The 22,275-nt window shown below is 49.8% G+C and overlaps 1 protein-coding gene across 2 annotated transcripts; it reads right to left on the bottom strand.

Moving 5' to 3' along the window:
- Positions 1–1,980: 1,980 nt before the first annotated feature.
- On the bottom strand, positions 1,981–21,791 carry SDHC (succinate dehydrogenase complex subunit C). 2 transcript variants are annotated; one of them, XM_038382935.2, is made up of 6 exons: positions 21,665–21,791; positions 13,034–13,090; positions 11,225–11,326; positions 10,182–10,243; positions 6,146–6,309; positions 1,981–3,008 (listed from the first exon to the last, which is right to left on the bottom strand). In XM_038382935.2, the coding sequence occupies exons 1-6, from the start codon at positions 21,682–21,684 to the stop codon at positions 2,904–2,906; spliced, it is 510 nt and encodes a 169-aa protein (XP_038238863.1). In that variant the 5' UTR covers positions 21,685–21,791; the 3' UTR covers positions 1,981–2,903. The 2 variants fall into 2 exon arrangements, with proteins under 2 accessions (XP_038238863.1, XP_043358048.1); XM_043502113.1 differs by lacking the exon at positions 21,665–21,791 and adding an exon at positions 13,355–15,505.
- Positions 21,792–22,275: the final 484 nt, after the last annotated feature.

Genomic DNA, 22,275 nt, shown 5'->3' with positions numbered 1-22,275 from the left:
CCCCCAACCAGGAGCTCAGGGGCTGGGCAACAGTTTGCCCACTTCTGCCTTACAGTGATAGACTCAAGGAGGCCAATCTACTTAGCTTAACAAAAACATGGTTAAGAGGTGATTTGATCAAAGTCTCTAAATATCTAAATGGGGAACAAATATTTAATAATGAGCTCTTCAGTCTATCAGAGAAAAGTATAACATGATCCAGTGGATGGAAGTTGAAGCTAGAAAAATTCAGACTGAAAATAAGTGTCAATTTTTAACGGTGAGAGTAATTAACCATTGGAACAATTTACCAAGGGTCAGGGTGGATTCTCCCTCACGGACAATTTTTAGATCAAGTTTGAATGTTTTTCTAAAAGCTCTGCTCTTCGACTTATTTTGAGGCGTTTCTCTCCTGCGTTATCCAAGGGGTCAGACAAGATGATCACAGTGGTCCCTTCTGGCCTTGGAATTTATGAATCTAATGTCAGTGACTAACCCTTTGGATAAAGGAAGCCTTTGCCAAGACTCCACCCCTTCCCTTTTAACTAGGGCTTTTAGTGCTCCCTTCATAGACATCCTGAGACTCCTGGGCAGACATCCCCCAGAAAAACCAGGACAAGCAGACTGGACGCTGCTAACATTTCTAAAAGCAAAAAACCCTTTCATCCCCTGCTAGGCCCCCTGATCCAGCACAGACACGGTGCCCACACTCCATCTTGTATAAATGCTTTTCAGGGCACTTTAAGCAGACACTCCTCTATCCAGTCACCACTTGCACCAGGCCCTGACCTTACTCCTGGGGCCTCCAGATCAGGCCATGCTTCTGCTTGGTCACTATTCGCCTGCTCACTTGGGGTGGGGAATTACCAGTGAAAGACTAAAGCTGGTAGCCACCAAAAGGCAGCACTGTTTGCTGGCTCCATGACATTGGAAGGGAAGAGGGATCATCTCTCTGCCTTCTCCGGGAGAGATGCCCATGCACCACTGCCTCTCTGGGTCTGCACCTACGCTGACAGTTTTAGGGCACTCCCCCCACACTGCTCTGTCACCAGCACTGACTATAGTGGTAATAGCCACATGCCTCTTAACCCAATGGCAACCCAGTGGTAAATGCATCTGCAGGTAGTGCACACAAGGGCCTAGAGCTGTCAGGGGAGTTTTAACCTCACTGTTACTCTCCAAGGCCAAATCCTCACTCAGCATTGGACACCAAAGTACCCAGAGCTGAAGCATTGCGTGGGGCAGTGTGGGAGGAACTTGTGCTGCTAGTGCTGGTCCTGGAGCCATTCTGGAGACAGAGGAATTCATGTTTCAGGATAGTCCCTGGTGGCTCCACCACATCAACAGGAGGAAGAAAACTCCTCCTACACACAGTAGAGTCAACAGCTCCAACTGCTCCATAGAGGGGGCAGAACCCCTGAATAGGAAGGGGCCATTTTTACAGTCTCTTGGCAGAGCAGAACAGTGTAAACACAACTACTGGAGTACGTTGGGTTTTAGCAGCACTCTCCAGCAGCCTGCACCTGGGGCAGCCATTACCCTAGCACAAAGCGAGCATGGACTGGGTTTGAAATGCCACCATACTGAGCCAGGAGCGTTTCACATCAGTGTAAATGACCATTAGATGCAGGCCCATGGTGTCAGGTTCCTCGACTACATACCCAAGAGGCAGCCAGTCACTATGAGCTCCATAACATGAAATTAGAGGGCCCTGACTCCCAAGTCACATCACACACCTCTACGCTGCTTCTCTGAAGAGAACACAACATTCTCCATCTTCTCAGGATAAATACTCCATATGTCTGTTCAGATTTCAGATGTTTCATTAGAGTCTATCGAAAAGCTGAAATGGCAGCTTATTTGAAAATCTGTGACAATAACCCAGCTGCCAGCGTGCGGTGTGAAAGAGCAAGCCTGCTTTACTGGGAAGGGTAGATCTGTTACAAACACACATGCCGAAGTGACAGTGCACAGTGAGGCAGAGACCGTGGCAGTCATCCAAAAGGTTCAAAGAACAGATTTATTTTCAGAGGGGAAAAAAAAAAACATTTGATTGAAGACTCCAAAAATATACAGGTGCTTATCCTTCATCTGCTGGGAGAGTTGTGAGCTGCTGCACAGAGCGCTTTGAACTCAACATGCCCAGCCCCCAAGCACTGGGCCCACCACAGGCTTCCCCTCTCCCCACTGTAAAGCCCACAGGATGCTGACTGCTGCAGAAAGCCAGATTCCAGCAGTTAGGCATTTTACCCAGGACAGTGTCAAATTCTTTATTCCCCTTGCTAGCATCATAGGCGCTGGCGTTGGCGGCTCAGTCTGTGCTTGCCCTAGACCCAGCGCCAGCATCAATGGAGAGATTTGTCTTTTATGTGAGCCTACACACATACACTAGGCTAGAGGCACTCGCATCTCCTCCCCCAACCCCCTTCAGGCCCTGTGAGGGGGCACACAGTGCCAGTATTGTCTCAAGCTTCAGGGCAGAGCAGAAAGCAAGTGAAGCACAGTTAGTTTGAAAGAACAGCAATGAATTAAGAAAAGCAGCTCCTCTGAGCATGCTCTAGGTGGATAAGAATCAACTGCGAATCAGCTGTCAGTTACCAGCTGCTTGTAGCTACCTATAGTCTTGAACATCCTGGACTGGGACACTCCTGCTGGTGGCATTCTGGAAGGGTGTTCTGAGATCTCGCTGAGCTAGGATAGCTGGAGACAGCACATCACTCAGGGCTAGTAATAAACAAACTCTGATCATTCACATGCTTTACAAAGAGGAGAAAGCACCATCTTGCATCAACAATTTAGTTATCTAGGAGTCTCTAGTCCCTCCTTCCCTCCCCCCATACGCACACTGAGCTCTGTCTGGACCAGATCACCAGATGAATCAAATCCTTGTAGGAGAAGGGAGGGCCTTCAGGAGGGAGGCGCCTTCACATGGCTGCGAGTCCAGCAGAGGAAAGCAGGGTCAAGACCAGGACCAGGACTCCAGACTGGTAGACTTGGGGAATCTTAAATCCTTTTCCCATGTCCCAAATCTAGAGACAAAAGAGAACAGACACACTCAGCAAAGAATCCAGGCGTCCCATGGGGGCACTCACACAGTCTGCAACCGAACCCCAGGCATGCCAGGCCTCCAAAGCCAGGGCTATCAGTGCATTGCAGAAAATAGGCAAAGAACAAGCCAGAGAAGGGAACAGCCCCTCTGGATATGGAGCTGTTGAGATCCCACTTGGAGTAGTGTGTTCTGAGCACCCGACTGCAAATGAGAGGGAGTGCAGAGAACTACCCAAGTGAGGAAGGGGCAGTTGAGCCTATCACAAGATCTGTAGGAGTCTCTAGGGTGAAGGGTGCAGGTTGCGCACAGGGGCAGTGTGAGCCCCAGCACTTAGATTGGACAGAGTACTAGAGATGCTGCTGCCCAGAATCATCCTGTGAATGGCCTAGATGACCCAACAGAAATGAGCAACCTTTGATAATGCCCTGTGGAGTTAGCTACAGTGATTCGTTCATCACAAAAACGACAAACCCTGTCCCAGCGAAGCTGGTTCCATCCGGTTTCTGACTGGCGATGAGTAAGGCTGCGAGTTTGTCACAGAGGTCACAGATTCCGTGACTTTCCGTGACCTTTGTGACTTCTGCAGCGGCTGGTGCACCTGGCTCAGGGGCAGCTCAGGCAGCCCTGCGCCAGTCGCACTAGCTGCTGCTGGGGCAGTCTCGGGCCACCGACCCCTGCAGCAGCAGAAGAGTTTGGGTGTGGGACGGGGCAGGGGGCTGGGGCATGTGACAGGTTCTGGGTGGCACTTACCTGGGGGGCTCCCCGAAAGCTGCGACATCCCCCACGCTCAGCTGCTAGGCAGAGGTATGGCCAGGCAGTTCTGTGCGAGGCTTCCGCCCAGAGCACTGGCTTCGCAGTTCCCATTGGCGGGGAACTGCGGCCAATGGGAGCTGCAGGGGTAGCGGAGGCAGCATGCAGGGCACCGCCACCCGCACTACCCCAGCACTCGCTGGGCCCCCGGGAAGCCCCCTCCCCATCCAAATTTTAGTCACGGGTATTTTTAGTAAAAGTCACGGACAGGTCACTGGCTGTGAATTTTTGTTTACTGCCCATGACTTTAAAATACCCCTGACTAAAACTTAGCCTTAGCCATTATTAATGCACTGAGGTGGCAGGCAGGAACAGACAAGGCAGACCATCTTGTCTGTTCCCAGTTCTGCCACTGACTACCTGTATGACTTTGTGCTAGTTACTTAGGCCTAAACTTTTAAGCATCCACTGGTGCTGGGTGATCAATCCAAGAATGTCCTGGTTTTCAAAGATGAGAGGTAGCCTCAGCTCTGAACAAAAATCTAATGGAGACACCACTGGAAAAATCAGGCCCCAGATGTCTCAGAGTGGGCAACCACAGTTAGTCCACGCTCCAGAAAACACTGGATGTAATAGTCGCTCTGTGCCTCAGCTGTCCCTCTGTACATAGGAACTTACTGACCCCACTCAGTATTACGCCAAGGAGCTCCACAGGAGAGCCAAAATCAGTCACAGGAAGCATCTCCCTTCTCCACTGGGGAAATCTTACTAGAGAGCAGCACTGCACCTAACCCAGCCACCCATGCAGTCAGCCCCATCCCCACAAAAGACGGGACGCAGCATTCAGGAGTCATTTTCCTCATTGTCTTAATATCTCCGATTGTGCCTCTGTATATGGGGTCTGAGTCAATCACCACAGTGCCAGACATGGACCTAGTTGGTCATTCAGTCTGCTGCTAGCCCTGGCAATGTAGGACTGCTCTGTATCACATACAGGTGCTATCAGGTGATCAGAATATATACCGGTGCGCGAAAAGTCTAAGTTAAGGGTGGAGAGAGCTGGGAATTTCAGCCTAAGCTGGCAGTGCCTTTAGTTTACGGGGCTAGTGCTGTGAGAATAGGTCTGAATTTAGGCCCAGGCACAACAGTAACCAGCTCTCCAGCAGGGGAGCAACCAGAGTGCATGCACGCGCGCACACACCACCACAGCACTGCAGTTTATTCAGGGAAATGAAACACCTAACAATGTAAGCATTAACCGTTCCCTGACTCATGTAGCCATCAGCCTGGCCAGCTGTCAGCACTGCTGGTTATTTTAACATGGATTTGGAGGCAGTTTCATTGCCTTTTTTATGTAAATACGCAGTTACAGTCTTTCAACCCGCATTTGACTCAAAGGCCCTAATGAGATGATTGTTAAGGCTTGTTCTATTTGCTTGACAGCAACTCCATGAGCAAATGGGGCTCAGCCAGCTGAATCAATGCTGGAGCCCTGGGCCAGGCCTCATGTTCACAGATCTGATCTGGAATTCTTAGCGGGCTGCAAAATGAACAATGTTTGCAGCAGTGCCAGCCATACCAGGATCAACCAGTCTCTCCAGCTGAGGGATTTACAAAGCCCCCTCACCTCACTCCTCAGTGATCACTACAGGGACAGCTCTGCCAGGTGCATGATGGGTTTCTTTCATCATAAGCATCTGGTAATACCAGAACCAAGATATAAACTCTGGGAATCAATACTTATGCCACCAAGACGCGAACACAGTGGGCACCCAATGCGTACAGCACAAATCCATGTTTGAAGTGCAGCACTCCCTGAGCCACACTTCCCCTAAAGCAGAAGGGATCAGGTCACACTATGAGCCAGCTGTCTCTGCAATTTTGATTTTGTAAAACTAAACATATTTGAAGTTACAGAAACAAGACAATCGTTATCTGCAGCACATCTTGTTCCCACATTGCGGAGCCAATATTCTCTTCAGCTGTTTTTTAAATCTGCAAAGTTCTCCTTCACTGAGACGCTGTTTTCCAAATTTCAGCCCAGGGCAAAATATTAAGGGCTGGTTTCTATAAAGGGACTAAAGTAAATCACAAACAGATGTAATATAATATTAATATACAATAGAACATGGCTATTGCGAGCTGATATTAACACTGTAAAACAGTCATTTTGGAAGATCTCATCATCACAGGACAATGACATTACAAGCTGGGGATGTTAAACAAGAGGTTACACTTTCAGGAGTGCCAAAGTGACTTAAGTCACATTGGGAAATGGGCACTTCTGAAAGTATTACCCCAGATGTCCACCCAATCACCTGCACCTTAAACAGACACATACATGGCAGCTCCATCAAGGCTACTCACAAGGTGTCGGATTCCATTCCAGGTGTGGTAGGTGAGGGGGAAAGCCAAGGCAAACTTAGCAGAGTAGATAAGAGCAGGCCCCAGGCTGAGTGACTTCACAAATGCCAAGTAATAGGGGAATTGTTCCGGGAGAATCAAGGCAGCCAGGCCAAAGAGAGACACCCCTGGAAAAGAAAGAACCCACAAGTTAAACCAGCTGCCAGTGTTAGCCAGCAGCTTACTCACCAGGAAAGAGAGCTCTGCAAGAGAATCAGCACTCCCCAGCTGGAAGCCAGGGACTCCTATTCCTGAGGCCTGAAAAGCCAGTGCTAACTCTCCACAAAATGAGCCAACTTCTTCCATTCTCCTGGTTCCTCTGTATCAGTACAGCACAGCTCCCACAGGGAGCAGCCTTCAATTCTGCATGTCATAGTGAGGAGATGGAAGAAGAGTTACTTTTAGGTGATTAGTGCAGGAGAGGTCACTTTTTGCTCTGACACACTTATGCCTTTAAGAACAATTCCAGGCACAGTCTCACCTTGGCTAAATAAATAGTAACAGAATATAAGGTGTGAGGTTACTTTGTTACCACAGTATTACCCCCTGAAGTCAACAAGGCTATTATGTACCTTACTGTTGGCCCCAGTCCTGCCAACACTGAAGTATGGGAGTAACTAGACTCATACAAGTAGCTCCCAGTAACTTCCTCAGAGCACAACGACACGCCCAAGCATTTGCAGAATCAGGGCCTTAGCGCATAAGCCAAACTACCTGGGAATGCAAGTTTCAGAGGATCCCCTCGAGGTCTGAACTGTAAGAGGAGCTCCACCAGAAAGTCCTCTAGAGTCCAAAATAGGAGAAAAATATGCACTCTCCAATCACTAACCGAACAGACAGTTTAGCAGGAGCGAGGCCCAGCAGCCCAATGGCATGTGCAGACATCAGCGAAGAGGCTGGCACACGAAGAGACAGCTTGATGTAAGTGAGCATCCTAGCTGGAGAAGTGGTGGCAGCTTCTGTCATTTCTAGACCAAGAGGTTTTTTACAGATGGTGCTGCCAAAATAATGGGTGTGAGGAAAGAGAGAAGAGCTAGCCAAGCCGTGATTAACCCTCCGTTCAGTAAAGCCCGATTGCTCTCCTCTGGTATGCGGGCTTGAGCAGCTCTATCAGCAGCAGTGCCAGCACCTCTAAGCCAACTAGCTGCTTCCCAGCTCAGCCATTTGTGGTTTCAATGGCCTCTGTGTTTGCCTTGAGAAAGTGCAGGAATCAAGTGCTCATGTAATTGCTGTCCTGGCCGGTGAAAGCAGAGCTCCCTGCTCCGTTCCATTTTGTTGGCTGCACATCTGTCTGGTGAGACAGTGCAGCCAGTGTGGGGTTACCCTTTTGGATTCTTCTGGGGAGAAGGCCTCTTGCTGTTCCCATGGCAGAGGTCAATGGGAGGGCTCGTTTTGCAAGTGAGTAATAAATTCTCTTTTACAGGCAATGGCAACTCTGTGAGCTTGAACAACAACTAGCAGGTTCGATAGCACACTGGCTACTGGCCAAGCACCCTGCACAGAAGGGCAGGCATTTCCCAGCCCTCTGGGAAGTGAGGACCTTTGGGCTGGGGAGGATGACCAACAGAACCGCAAGGCTTGGACCATGTTGACAAACCATCTCTCTGCCTGGCACAGTGGGTGTCACTCCTCCTGGTATAGTATTACAGAGAAGGGCACATGGGCTAACTCAAAGGGCACTAGGGAATAAACCCACTGGGCTCACAAGATCCAGCAAAGAGATAAATTGCACTGATGTAACAGAGTGATCTGCAACAAGCACTCACGTCAGATTAAACACTGCTGTGTTCATTGTAACTCATTTCAGTAACTGAATTCAGATTCTGCGGCTCATGCTGCTGACATTTGGCACCTGGCTGGACCTTCAGCTTATCTACTGTGAGACAATAATGCCTAGCTGCACAGATTAGCAATTCTGGGATTTAACTCAGTGAAAGCCAAGAGGGAGGCAGGGAGCACATGGTCAGTTCAAGCCTTGAGGCCCAACCTACAATAGACCCCCTTCAAACAAGCAACTCTGTCTAATGAGTCCATCTGGAAGCAGCACCAAGGTTTCTAGTGCCATTTTTATCTAATTTTTAGTTAAACTCCCCCACTGGCAAAAAAAGAGTTTTCTGGTCCTGTGACACAAACTTTGCTGTGGATTTCATTTCAGATTCCACCCACCTTGTGGAAATCATGGGGGGGGGGGGGTGTTGTGCCTCCCCAAAGACCTTCCCCACATTCCAGGGCCAGCTTTAGGAGTTGATGGAGGGGGAGGGCTGGTGAAGTTATCCTTAGCAGCCCCTCACTTTCTCCCTTTCCTTCCTGATCATTTTGCTCCAACAGCAGCACACCACAAAGAACAGAGTTAAATTTGGTACTGAGCCACGAAAAAAGAGGGAAGGGCCTTAGGAGAACGAGGGTCAGGAAGACTGTTAAGGTTTCAACATTAGTGTTTTGGTTAAATGGCACAAGATCAAATTATCTGTCTGGACATGGTTTAGTGGCCCCAATCCTGGTGCCACCTACTCCCCCACCCAGTGTGCATTATCAGGGTCTCTGTAGGGGGCCCTAACTGGGAGGTAGCGGCTATGTCTGTATAGGACCTACACCTATGGGATCTTGATCCATGACTAACGCTCCACGGCACTACAGTAATACAAATAATAAATACCTGCAGAAAGCTTAGAAAACCCATTTGAATCTGAACTTGCTCTTTCATGAGTGGCTTCCTCAGACAGGGGTTCTTGCTTGGGGCAGCGGCCCTTTAACAGGAAGCCATGGCAAAGCGAAAGCGACCACCACTTTGCATTTATACTACTGCACCCCATGTGAGAGCCACAAGAGTGAGTCAGTCCCCAACAGACAAAAAGTGAGGTCTTGGGAGGGTAAGTCACTTGCTGTGCGATTTCAGGCAAGGGAGTGGCAGATTTCAGACCAGAACGCAGGTTTTCTGACTCCCAGTCCCCCATGCTCTAACCAATAGAAAATGCTGCCTCCTTGACCTTCCCAGGAAGGGCATTACTTACATATGGCACACACGTGCAGGGCATCGGGTCTAACAAGGTACAGGAGTCTGGACACTGGTGTATAGAGCCCTGCACAGATACACAATTTATGTTTGCAGATACAAAGTGGATATCCGCGGAGCTGCAGGGCTCTAGCGACAACGAGTGAGACCAGCAGGGCCATGGCCAGTGACCGGGCCCTGAACCGCAGCAGTGAAAGCAGCAGCATGTTGGGCCGCTACTTGCAGGAGCCAGCGACCAGCCAGGGCAGCTCTGGGGTGGAGGCTGTACCACCCCAGCCCTGCCCACTGGGGTGGGCTCACCAGCAGCTATCCCTGGTCCCACCGGCAGCTATCTCTGGTCCCACTAGTGTGTGCAAGCAGCTCACATGCTCCCAAACAGGAGACCTGCACTGCTGGTGGAAGGGACAGGAGCGTGCAAGCCACTTGCACACACTAGCATGACCAGGGACAGCTGGCAGTGAGCTTTGTGCCCACCCTAATGATCAGGACTGGGGGCGGTACAGCCACACCAGAGGATCTGCCCAGGCTGGGTACTGGCTTCTGGGAGCAGTGGCTCAACGTGCTGCTGCTTTTGCCGCTGCAGTTCCTGGCCCAGTCACTGGCCAAGGCCCTGCTGGTCTTGCTCATCGTCACTAGAGCCCTGCAACTCCGCAGATATCCGCTTTGTATCCGCAGATATAAATTGCGTATCCGCGCAGGACTCTACCAGTGCATGTGGCAAGAGACAGTTTGCAGAAGGAAAAGAATAAGATTAGAAGCAATGGGTATTTATTTGTGCAGTCAGTACAGCCCATTACAGACCCCAGCTGTGGCAACTACAGCCAAGACACTCCAACTCCTTGCCTTGAGAACAAGGAGAGAGGAGGTAATCAACAGAGTAAAAGTCAAGTTGTATCAGGATTAGTGACTGCAAATTAAAGCTCTCTATACTGATGCTGACCACAGCCCATCTACTCCCGAAGGTACCCGAGGCAGAGAATCACACACCTGCACTCATTGCAACACCAGTGCCACGGTGGGCGATGGACATCATCATGGGCAGAGACCACCTGCAAAACAATAGACCTCGTCAGAAAGGTGAGCCACTCATGGAGTGTGGGTGATATGCAAACAGCACATCTGGGGTGTCTGAAGCATGCTAGAGATGAGGTTGTCTAGAGAGAAGCTTGAGGTAATGTGAGGATGAAGGACAGGCTGGACACTGGGAACTCACATAAACCTGTTGAGAAGGGGTGCAGAGGCACAACCGATCTGTTCCCAGACAGCTCTGTGCTGCTGGCTGTGTATTTCTGCAGTCAGAATTATTCAAGGAATCTAGCCAGAAGGAAAGGAAAATGGGCGGGGAATTTGCAGGGGTGGCTCAGGAATGACAAACCCCATTGGCAGGAATCCTGGGAGGGAGAAAGCCCACGTTTGCTGGGAGGGAGGTTGGGGAAGAGTGCAAGGCTGCCAATGATTCAGAGGAACAGGACAGGATTCAGGCTCCCAGACACACACACAGAAATGAGAAAAATCCCAACACAACAGGAAATTCACCACAAGAGAATCAGATCATGGGAACAGCCCAATGCAGAGACACTGAGGAGGTGTGCTCTGGTGGCCTCACATGATCCCCCTCCTGTGCCTCAGGTCACCCTAACACCCTTTGGACTCAAGGTTTTTGGGGGAAATAATCCTTTGACCCAGTCTAGCGCCTTCCATCAAGGACATCAGAGGGCTCTGAAGACATTAACTAGGGCTCACAACCCCTTAAGGTGAGTCAGTTTCATTATTACCATTGCAGAGATGAAGAAACTGTTACAGGTGGGAAAGTAACAGTCTGCTGCTCAAGGTCTCAGAAGTCTATGACTGAGCTAGAAATACACCCAGGTCTCCCACTTCTCTGCCTTAACCACAAGGCAGGTGCTCCCTGACGACTAAAGGGAACATACAGAGTTCTTTTCAATGAAGGGGAGGATGATGAGGGTTAAGCTCTTTGCCAGACTCTGGGATGTAACCCCCAGAGATGCAGACGCCTCTAGAGTTCTTACTTGTAGATGGTGATATGAGGGGACATGGGACGGTTTGACTGGGTGTTTTTATCGCAAAATTGAGCCATCTCCTCCTTCGCTGCTGTTCCCATGGGGACCACGCTGGAACAAAAGGAGAGACAGGAAGTCAGAGAAGTAAAAGGAAGAGCAACAGAATTAAGTGACTCAGATTTACCCTGTGCCCATGGAACATCACTGTCTAAGCAGGGCTGTACCAGGTCCACAGGGCAACACTAGAGGGGCATTTCACCTTGCAGGACTGGTACATCCTGTGGGAGACAGCTCACCCATCTCCACATCAGCACAAGTCAAACAGTCCACACACAATGCCCCTCCCACTGAGCAGCTTTTTGCTCTTTGCAGTTTTATCCTGAAACAGGAAAACTACCTGAACCATGGGCACAGTTCTGAAAATGGGGCCAGCTCATAGCTGCCCTGCAAGTCAGCACCTAAAAAAAGAACTAAAGGGCATAATAAACATGACATCAGGTCTGCATGAAGCCCAAGGAAGGTGCAGCGAGGCCATGAGTGAGAATGGCGATGCCAGGGAAGCAGGCTACTGACATGAACTCCTCTCCTCTGTTCCCTACTCAGAGGAGTATTTATTTATTAAAATTATTAAATCCATCTATAGGTGCCATCCAGTGGTCTGGGCACCAAGCCCACAACTTCAAAATTACAACTTTAACAAGGAGTGCCCATACATATAGCCATGTCAGCCCAACCTCCTCAACAGCCTTAACCAAAAGGGGAAAGATCGGCTTCGCAATGTGTTTGGAAGGGTAACAAAACTGGGCCCTGATGGACTTGTGGGTAGAGGGAGAGCTCCAAACTAGAACCCCTCACAAAAGCTGCCAGCTCAAGCACCTCTGCTGGTCTCGACTGCGGTAATGCAGCATGGATCTCTCGAAAAACAGGTGGTGAGTCAGTCAGGGGCAGTCTAAGCATTTCATAATAAAACTTCAGACGACGAGACAGTGCTGTGCTCAGTTCCATACTGATTTCCCGAGCTCTCCTAACTTGAAAAGCACCATCCACAGTCGAGTCTGACTATTAGCTATCTGATAACATGTTATATAATGCTGATACCATGCAACCTGCCCTTTACTGCCATGGTAATTGCACACTGTACCAAAGACAGACCTTGTAATTTCATGTTCCTGAGATAACTCAGCAATTACTCTTACAGCCCGATTTAGCAAAAAGAAAACAAAAAATAACAGCTTCCCCCACCCCGAGCCCAGCTGTGCAGCTTGCATGGACCACGAGAGGGTTTCTGTTAATCGTACCTTTGTTAGGTATAAAGTTACTGGGTACACTGCACTGCAGCTTACACAGAATGACAGCAGTGACGGGCAAAGCACAGGGATGCAATATACTCACTGATGCACCTGTACAGCATGCAAACCCCAATCAATGCTATCCCAAAGCGCCTTCTAAAGTGAGCCTGCTTTTATTCCAGTTACACTATTCTAATCCAACTGTGTCTGTACATATTCATAATTGACACATTCAACAACAGACAAGCCCAGGACTAACACACACCCCAGCCTCCACCCAAGAGTTTATTTTATTCCAGGACTCAATTATTACCTCACAAAAGAAACACCTGCAGGTTATTTAACTAGCCACATATTTATCATGTAATGACATAGTAAATACCCTGCCAAAACATGGCACCTGCCAGATATCTGAATGGTTAGAATTAATAAGCAGGAAGAACATGCATATGCAGTGAAGTCTTAGAAGGGATCCCTTAGGGAGAAAAGAATTAATCCCTTTACTCTCAATAAAAACTCAAAAACTCACTGTCGCATAGAACGGCTGGGGCCGAGCCGAGTCCACAGGCAACGCTGACCCACATGTCTGCAAAAAAGACGATAGAAAGAGGTCTGTGAATGTCAGATAAACACAGAAAGGGGAAAATGCACACAATACAGGGGCATTTTTATAACCAGGAGCAGAGGAGACCACAGTATAATGCCTGATGTTTTAAGAGTGAATCTTGGAGATGAGGAATTATTTTTAACACTTGTAACACTAAGCCTAGCTGTTGGACAGAGTCTGGAGAGTCTAACTAAGAGTTCTCTCTTTATGATACGCTGTAATTACCATACTGAGCTGTAATACCTTGCTAATAAGACAGGCATCAACAGTACTCTGCACTAACAGCAAGGCTGATATAGGCCATTCTTCACTCTCAGGAGAAGCAATTATCAGGACTGGGTGGTAAATGTCCCAGAAAGGCATGCCTGCCAAGCAGTATGAAAAGAGCTGGTTCAGACTACAACTCTTCAAGCTTCTGAAATAAAGAGATCACCAGCTTTCCTCCTAAAAGTTCTTTTTCATTATATTGTTTCACCCTTGCCATTTGTTATTCTCTGAGTGTTAGCAAGAAGGCAGGTCAATGTCATGGCCCAACGCACACAGTATTTCAGGCACATCAACACTGGAGGTGGGAGATAAATAAGATTTTTATGGTCCCCAAAGCAGTGGGAGCCATTCTCTACAGATCAATTGCAGTAATTGTGACTAACATTCAAGGGCATTTCTCCAGCAAGAGGGGCAGAGCCAGGCCTCCAATCCAGCCACAGCTCAAGAGTTTGCAGATGTGGGTTGGAATCTACAGCATTCGCTCTCTTCTCAGTTACTGTGAAGGACAAGGCACAAAAGACAGCACTTCACTTCCTGGTGACATGATTAGAATTAAGTGTATAACAACACTCTGTACTTTCATCTACAGCACACTTACAAACATTAATTAACCCTCAGATGCATGCAGACTGCATCTGCTCCAGCATCTCAGGAAATCTCCCACTGTTTCACTAACACCAGTTGCTAAACACAGCATTGGCATTTTTAACCATCCGCCAGCAGACCCGAGAACACAGAGGTAAAAACACCTGGGGGCCAGACCCTCAACAGGGCTTCATAGCTCCATTGATCTCAACTAAGTTATAAACATTTACATAAATCGAAGTTCTGGCTCCTGGACACCGTCTACACAGATGGCAGAAGACAACAGATTTAAAAAAAAAACCAAGTACACAAAGTGACCGGGCTGATGGCTCTGCACTCCGAGGATCAGCCTTGTTCTACAATTTACTTAGTCTTTAGTGCAGGGACCTTCATTTTATTGTGTTTGTACAGCACCTAGCACAACAGGGCCATGGTCCATGCCTGGGGCCCCTAGGCTTTCCTGCAATTCAAAATAAAACAACAAAGAAGGGAAAGAACACACATTCGTTCAATGACTCGACCAGGGTCACACTGTGAGTTAGCTGGCAGAGCCAGCATTAGTAATTCAGAACCACCAGTCTCCCAAGATCAGTTCACTGCCCCCTATTAATATAAGTACTGTCTGGGTTAATCTAGTTTACGGTTGCTCCATGCTCGGTTCCCAATGCAGTTGGCTGCAGTGTTTTTCATTATGAAGCTATGGTAATGACAACGGCAATTACTACCACAACACACATTTAGGCTGCGGGCTTCCCGCATGGCCAAATTCCTCCCCTCATCTCTCTCCAACTTCTATCAGTGGAAGATTTTTCTGGAAGCTGAAGGCAAACTGAACAAGGAACACAGCTAAACAAATCTGGCAATTCTGCAATGAGGGGAGGAAGGAGGATCCAGACATTAGGAAGCAAGCAGGGATTCAGAATTCCCTGCTCTGCCACAGACTCCCTGTATGACCTTGGGCAAGTCATACAGTTTGTGCCTTAGGTCCCCATCTGAATAAAGGGGATAACAGCCCTACCTTGCCTCACAGGAGGTTGAGGATAAACACATTAAAGATTGTGAAGTGCTCAGATATTACAATAACTGGGGTCATACATGTACCATGGATAAAAAGAATTAGGAGTGCATCTGACAGTTTTGGGGGATGCAGACAGCCAGTTAGAAAATTTATCTATCAGCAGAGGAAGAGGATGTGTTAGCTTTAGCATATGTGCAGAGACTGTCATCAGAGAGCACATTAAAATGCACCCATGTAATCCAACGCAAACGTCACAATAAATACATGCATGGGCAAGTTGCTTCTATTTTAATGTCTGGGCTTAGTCTATGCACATCCAGGGGCCAATTTACCATTGTCCTACACTTTGTGGAATTGTTTCAAAGTGCTGTACAGTGAGTTTAGAATGCCACCAAAAAAAAAAAAATCAGAATATAGGAGTGTAACATACTATGCAAAGTACAGGGAAATGATGAATCAGACCTTGGCTGCTCACTTAGAGCTGCCTGTGGATTCTGTGACTGGAATTGAGTCTATGCACACCTCAGAAAGCTTTCCACCCAAGCCAGCATGTTTCTTTCCATCCACACCACACCAAGCCTAAACTGTCTTTTAAAACAAAAAAGGTAAGAAAATATCTAGAAAAAAACACCACCTTTGTTAACCTTGATTGCAGTGAGAAAAGGTGAACAAGTAACTCAAGAGGAAGAATAAAGAGCCCTCTAATAGTACATCTTCTCCCTGCACTGGTAGTTATAGACCTCAGAAGATGGGGGAATCAGCAAGGTATTCCATTGCTATGTGTTGTGGAATGAACTCAATGGTGTCTTCAGAGACCATGGATTCACAGTTTAGTGGCTCTCAAAGTGCTCCTTCCAGCATTGTTTGATGGCTGCATTGTCCTTGAGGAGGGTGGAGCCATCCTGGGAATGTAAGGGGGTTGGGCCTTTGGAGCTTGGCCCATATAGAGCTTTTGTTGCTTGAAAGAAGCTTCTCATGTCATCCTGGTCTACGAAACCCTGGATCTCAGAGGACCTTCTCTTGCCACCACCTATTTTTGATGTCATGTAGTTTCCTTTGGACTTTCAGCAGATGATAGGCCTCATTTTCTTTGGTTAGAGGAATCATTTTGCCAGTTACAGAATGCATTTCTTTTCTGCTGAATTAATGCTACGATTTCCTTGTTGTTTTTGTCAAACCAGTCTTGGTGCCGATGAGTGGAATATCCTATAGTTTCAGCACATGCACTGTGAATAGTATTTTTAAGTTGATCCCAGTGCTCTTGAATGTCAATGATGTTGTCAGGTAATTTAGAGAGTTTCCCATCCTCTGAGGAATTACAGTATGCCATCACCCAGATAAAAATAATCACCAGGCCCAGACAGCATCCCAGCTGCGGTTTTTAAAGCTGGTAGAACAATGCCCCAGCACAAACTTTGCCAATTCCTTGACAAAATCTGGACCTGTGAAGAAATTCCACATGAGTTTAATGCCAACACTGTTACAATATGCAAAAAAGGGGACAAATCTTTGTGCAGGAACTACAGAGGTATTGCCCTCCTCTGTCACAGAGCAGATCTTTGCCCGGATCCTATTAAACCACCTCCTCCCCCTTGCCGAGGTACTCCTCCCCAAACCACAGTGTGGCTTCAAGCCATCCTGAGGCTCAACTACACGATCTTTGTGGCAAGACAGATTCAGGAGAATCTGAGTTACCCAGGAAAGAATTTTCTGTAGTATCTGGCTGGTGAATCTTGCCCATATGCTCAGGGTTTATCTGATCGCCATATGTGGGGTCGGAAAGGAATTTTCCTCCAGGGCAGATTGGAAGAGACCCTGGAGGTTTTTCGCCTTCCTCTGTAACATGGGGCATGGGTCACTTGAGGGAGGATTCTCTGCTCCTTGAAGTCTTTAAACCACGATTTGAGGATTTCAATAACTCAGACATAGGTGAGATTTTTCATAGGAGTGGGTGGGTGAGATTTTGTGGCATGGCATTCATCAACCTAACCAAAGCCTTTGACTATCAATCATGTTGCCCTATGGATGGTGCTGTGTAGGTTTGGCTGTGCACAGAAAATTATTTCCATCAGACTACTCTACAATGGGATGACTGCCACCATTCTGTGCAATGGCTCAGAGACCAAAACATTCATCATTCACGCTGGTGTCAAGCAGGGCTGTGTCACTGCTCCAACACTCTTCTCCATTTACCATGATCCTGAGTCTCATCTGCAACGGCTTTCCTGATGGAATCGGGATTGAATATCATATGGATGGCCAACTTCTCAATCCCCTACGTCTCCAAACAAAATTTAAGATCCCGAGAACTGGCATCACTGATTCAGTATGCAGATGACTGTGTGTGGAAGGATGACACAGAGGCCGACCTGCAAAGCACCCTAAATCTTTTTGCAGATGCCTATTACAGCTTGGGTCTCTCTCTTAATATCAGGAAAACCAAGGTATTCTACCAGCCCTCACCTGCACAAACTACTCTTTGTACTCCACAAATCATCATTAGCAGAGAATCCCTGTAAAAAAGTGGACCATTTTCCATACCTTGGCAGCCACCTCTCCAAAACAGCTAGCATTGACACAGAAATCAAATACAGGATCCGCTGTGCTAGCACATTCTTTGGAAGACTACTCAAACGAGTCTTCAATTATAGGGATCTACAAACAGGTACCAAGATCTTGGTTTACAAGGCAGTTATCATCCCCACCCTTCTCTATGGATCAGAGACCTGGGTAACCTACAAACAACATCTCAAGCAGATGGAGTGGTTCCAGCAGCACTGCCTCAGGAGGATTCTCAGAATCAGCTGGAAAGACCAACACACTAACATCAGCATTCTCTCTGCAGCCAACATCAGCAGTGTAGAAGCACAGGTCATGAAACATCAACTCTGCTGGGCTGGTCACTGTGTATATATGCCTGACACTTGTCTCCCAAAGCAACTACTCTTCTCTCAGTTAAGCCAGAGAAGAAGGGATCACAGAGGGAAGAAGAAGCACTTCAAGGACATACTGAAAGTACACCTTAAAAAGGGAGGCATCGATCCAACAAACTGGGAGGACATGAACACAAGGGCAACAAACTATACACCAAGCCACAGCCCACTCTGTGAACAGACTTGCTCATGAGACAGAGAAGCGACAAAGGAGGAAAGAAAGGGCACAACACTCCAGGCGACAACTATATCTCCTCCAAGATTTCACCTGTCACTTCTGTGGGAAAATCTGCAGGGCAAGAATTGGCTCCTCAGCCACTTAAAAACCCATCAATGAACACCTTTGGCAGACATCATCATTGCGTTGAGGGATAGATGAAGAAGAAGAGTTCTAGACCATGCTCAAGTCACCTCTTAACCTTCTCTCCAATAAACTAAACAGATTAAAATCCTTTAGTCTTCCACTGTAAGGCAAGCTTTCCAGGAGTCAGATCACTCTTGTGGCTCTTCTTTGAACTTTTTCCAAATTTTCAACAGCCTTTCTCAAGCAGGGACATCAAAACTGGACACAATATTCCTTTACTCAACAGCAACATATTGAGATACAGCCACAGACTATGGTGAGATCAACCTTTGTCTGCTAGAGAAAACCAGAACTCCTGTCTACTAGAACCCATACAAACATCGAAAACCCATTCCTAGGGCCATACCAAATTCACAGCCATGAAGAACATGTCATGGACCATGAAATCTGGTCTTTTGTGTACTTTTACTCTATACTATACAGATTTCATGGGGGAGACCAGCATTTCTCAAACTGAGGGTCCCAATCCAAAAGGGGGTTGGAGGGGTCACAGTATTGCCACCCTTATTTCTGTGCTGCTGCCTTCAGAGCTAGGTGGCCGAAGATTGGCGGCTGCTGGCCGAGGGCCCAGCTCTGAAGGCAGCAGCACAGAAGTAAGGTGGCTATACCATACCATACCATTCCATCCTTACCTCTATTCCCAGCCAGTAGCAGCCACTCTCCGGCCACCAAGCTCTGAAGGCAGGACCACCGCCAGTAGCTGCGCAAAAGTAAGGGTGGCAATACAACCCCCCCAATAACTTTTGAAAAAAAAAAAACCACACACACAACACCCTTTTGGGGCAGGACCCCTACAGTTATACCACCATAAAATTTCAAATTTAAATATCTGAAATCATGACATTTACAATTTTTAAAATCCTATGACCGTAAAATTGACCAAGAATTTGGTAGGGCCTTACCCATTCCATATGACACTGACAAAGGTATGTCATCATTCTGCCACACAGTGACTGCAGCAGTAGCAATAAATGAGAACCCAGTCACAGATATACCTGTTGCTCAGCTACCTACCCTGTGCTAGTTAGTACTACGCTGTGATACATTTAAAGGCGATCTGAATGCAGAAAAGTGTTTGTCTTTTGCAGGGACTGTTGGGTATTTGGTTTTTTCCTAATTTATGACCAATGAAAAAGGCCAAAATAATTATACTGGTCCAACCCCTAGTAGGGTGAAGTCTGAAAAAGAGCTCTCTATACACTCCAAAGGTCCTCTCTCTCACCAGCAGAGCTGGTCCAGGAAAAGTTATCGTCTCACCCACCTTATCTCTCTTATACGGGGACAAGTTATTCCCCTTCCCATATGGGGATAAGTTACACCAGTATAAATGTGTCCACACTGGGGTGGTTCACGCCACATTGCCTACACTAGTACAGTTAAAACTGCACGTTTGTGTCGACACAAGCCTGGACTCATAGTTCTAAGATGCAGGGTCAGTCTACACAGGCATCTGGCAGCTTAGATCCATTAGACAGTGCAACGTGACCATAAATGTCTGTCTACCTGAGCTCTCCCTATGGCGCACGAGAGTGAGGGGAACTGATGATGCTGTTTAGGGACCTTTGGGATCTTTTGCTTATTAACGCTGCAGAATTCCCTGCCCTTCCAGGGCTTTGTTTTTAAGACAAGACTGTCTCAGTCTCTCCGTGGCAGCAGGAGTCGGTCAGGCTTCAGTGCAGGTCACGGAGGCCATTGCCTTGGCCAGGCACAGCACCGCTGTAGGTGACAGGGAGAAGCCGGGGCAGGCTCCCAGCGCTGCCCCGAGCTCTCCAACGCTTCCACCCTGCCAGAAGCCAGCCACATCACAGGCAGTCACCAGCCCACACGGCCTCGCCCCCCTCCCCACATCGCCCCCTGACCTCCCCTCACACTCTCCAGGTCTACAGCCTCCCCCCGCCCCGCCCCGCTACCCGAGCACCCCTCACACTCTCCAGGTCTCCAGCCTGTCCTGTCCTTCCCTCCCCCACGAGCGCCCCTCATACTCTCCAGGTCTCCAGCCTCCCCGCCCTGCCCTGCCCCCCGAGTGCCCCTCTCACTCTCCAGGTCTCCAGCCTGCCCCCGCCTCACCCCTGGAGCACCCCTCTCACTCTCCAAGTCTCCAGCCTCCCGTCCCGCCCCCCAAGCGCCCCTCTCGCTCTCCAGGTCTGCAGCCTCCCACCCCGCCCCCCGAGGGCCCCTCTCGCTCTCCAGGTCTCCAGCCTCCCGCCCCGCCCCCCCGAGCGCCCCTCACGCTCTCCAGGTCTCCAGCCTCCCTGCCCTGCCCTGCTAACCGAGAGACCCTCTCACTCTCTAGGTCTCCAGCCTGCCCCACCCCCCGAACGCCCCTCACGCTCTCCTGGTCTCCAGCCTGCCCCCACCCCGCCCCCTCACACTCTCCAGGTCTCCAGCCTCCCGCCCCACCCCCTGAGCGCTCCTCATACTCTCCAAAAAGAAAAGCAGTACTTGCGGCACCTTAGAAACTAACAAATTTATTAGAGCATAAGCTTTCGTGAATGCATCAGATGGAATGCATCCGATGAAGTGAGCTGTAGCTCACGAAAGCTTATGCTCTAATAAATTTGTTAGTCTCTAAGGTGCCACAAGTCCTCCTTTTCTTTTTGCAAATACAGACTAACACGGCTGCTACTCTGAAACCTGTCATACTCTCCAGACTCCCTGCCCTGCCCCGCTAACCGAGAGACCCTCTCACTCTCCAAGTCTCCAGCCTCCCGCCCCGCCCCCCGAGCGCCCCTCTCACTCTCCAGGTCTCCAGCCCCCCGAGCGCCCCTCACGCTCTCTAGGTCTCCAGCCTCCCACCCCGCCCCCCGAGCGCCCCTCACGCTCTCCAGGTCTCCAGCCTCCCGCCCCGCCCCCCCCACACCCCTCACGCTCTCTAGGTCTCCAGCCCCCCGAGCGCCCCCCTCGCTCTCTAGGTCTCCAGCCTCCCGCCCCCCCCACACCTCTCATGCTCTCCAGCCTCCCGCCCCGCCCCCCCACATCCCTCTCGCTCTCCAGCCTCCCGCCCCGCCCCCCACATCCCTCTCGCTCTCCAGCCTCCCGCCCCGCCCCCCCCACATCCCTCTCGCTCTCCAGGTCTCCAGCCTCCCGCCCCGCCCCCCCCACACCCCTCTCGCTCTCCAGATCTCCAGCCCCCCGAGCGCCCCCCCACCCCTCTCGCTCTCCAGGTCTCCAGCCCCGCCCCGCCCCTCTCGCTCTCCAGCCTCCCGCCCCGCCCCCCTCTCGCTCTCCAGGTCTCCAGCCCCCCGAGCGCCCCCCCACCCCTCTCGCTCTCCAGGTCTCCAGCCCCGCCCCGCCCCTCTCGCTCTCCAGCCCCCCGAGCGCCCCCCCCACCCCTCTCGCTCTCCAGCCTCCCGCCCCGCATTGCTCCCCGCGCTCCCAGACGTCACCTCAACAAAGAAGCCGCCATGACGAAACGCTCCACGGTCCGGAAGTGACCTCAGACGTACAAGGCACGTGCCCCGCCCTACTTCCGCTCCCGGCGGGGCGGGGCCTCCTCTCGCAGCGACCTTTGGCGGCCCCCGGGGGGGGGTCCCTCCCCGCCCGTTGCTGGCTGCTGCACATGTCCCTGGAGCCGGGCCCCCTGGGGTCTAGCTCCCCGCTCGGGCGGCCTCGATCCCGCGCGCCCGTTAACCCCGGTGGGCGGGTGACCCGGCCTGTCTCGCGGGCCCCCAGCCCCGGGCCGGCCTCAGCGCTGTTCGCCCGCCCACGTGGGCCGGGCGCCGTGACGATGCCCGTGCAGCCGCGCCGCTGGAGGCCGGTGGCTGCAGGCCTGGCAGCGGCGGTGCTCCGTGGCTGTAACCGGCCCGCTAAATGCTGAACGTCCATGTCACAAACGTGCCACGCGCTCCTGGCTCGAGCCCCAGCGGGAGAGTCCAGAGAGGGGGCTTTAAGATTAGATTTAAGGTCAGGCTTGACAAAGCCCTGGCTGGGAAGATTTAACTGGGACTTGGTCCTGCTTTGAGCAGGGGGTTGGACTAGATGACCTTCTGGGGTCCCT

This window comes from Dermochelys coriacea, chromosome 24, assembly GCF_009764565.3.
Source record: "Dermochelys coriacea isolate rDerCor1 chromosome 24, rDerCor1.pri.v4, whole genome shotgun sequence".
Taxonomy (NCBI): domain Eukaryota; kingdom Metazoa; phylum Chordata; order Testudines; family Dermochelyidae; genus Dermochelys; species Dermochelys coriacea.
This window is presented reverse-complemented; position numbering and strand designations above follow the sequence as displayed.

Bases quoted from the DNA above. Each gene is read 5' to 3' on its own strand.
- SDHC (XM_038382935.2), bottom strand. From the start codon at position 21,684: ATGGCGGCTTCTTTGTTGAG. The intron at 11,327-13,033 runs GTGAGTTTTTGA...CTTTTGTTCCAG, and splicing joins CCCAGCCGTTCTATGCGACA to CGTGGTCCCCATGGGAACAG. The intron at 6,310-10,181 runs GTGTGTGATTCT...TTTCTTTTCCAG, and splicing joins TGGTGTTGCAATGAGTGCAG to GGGTGTCTCTCTTTGGCCTG.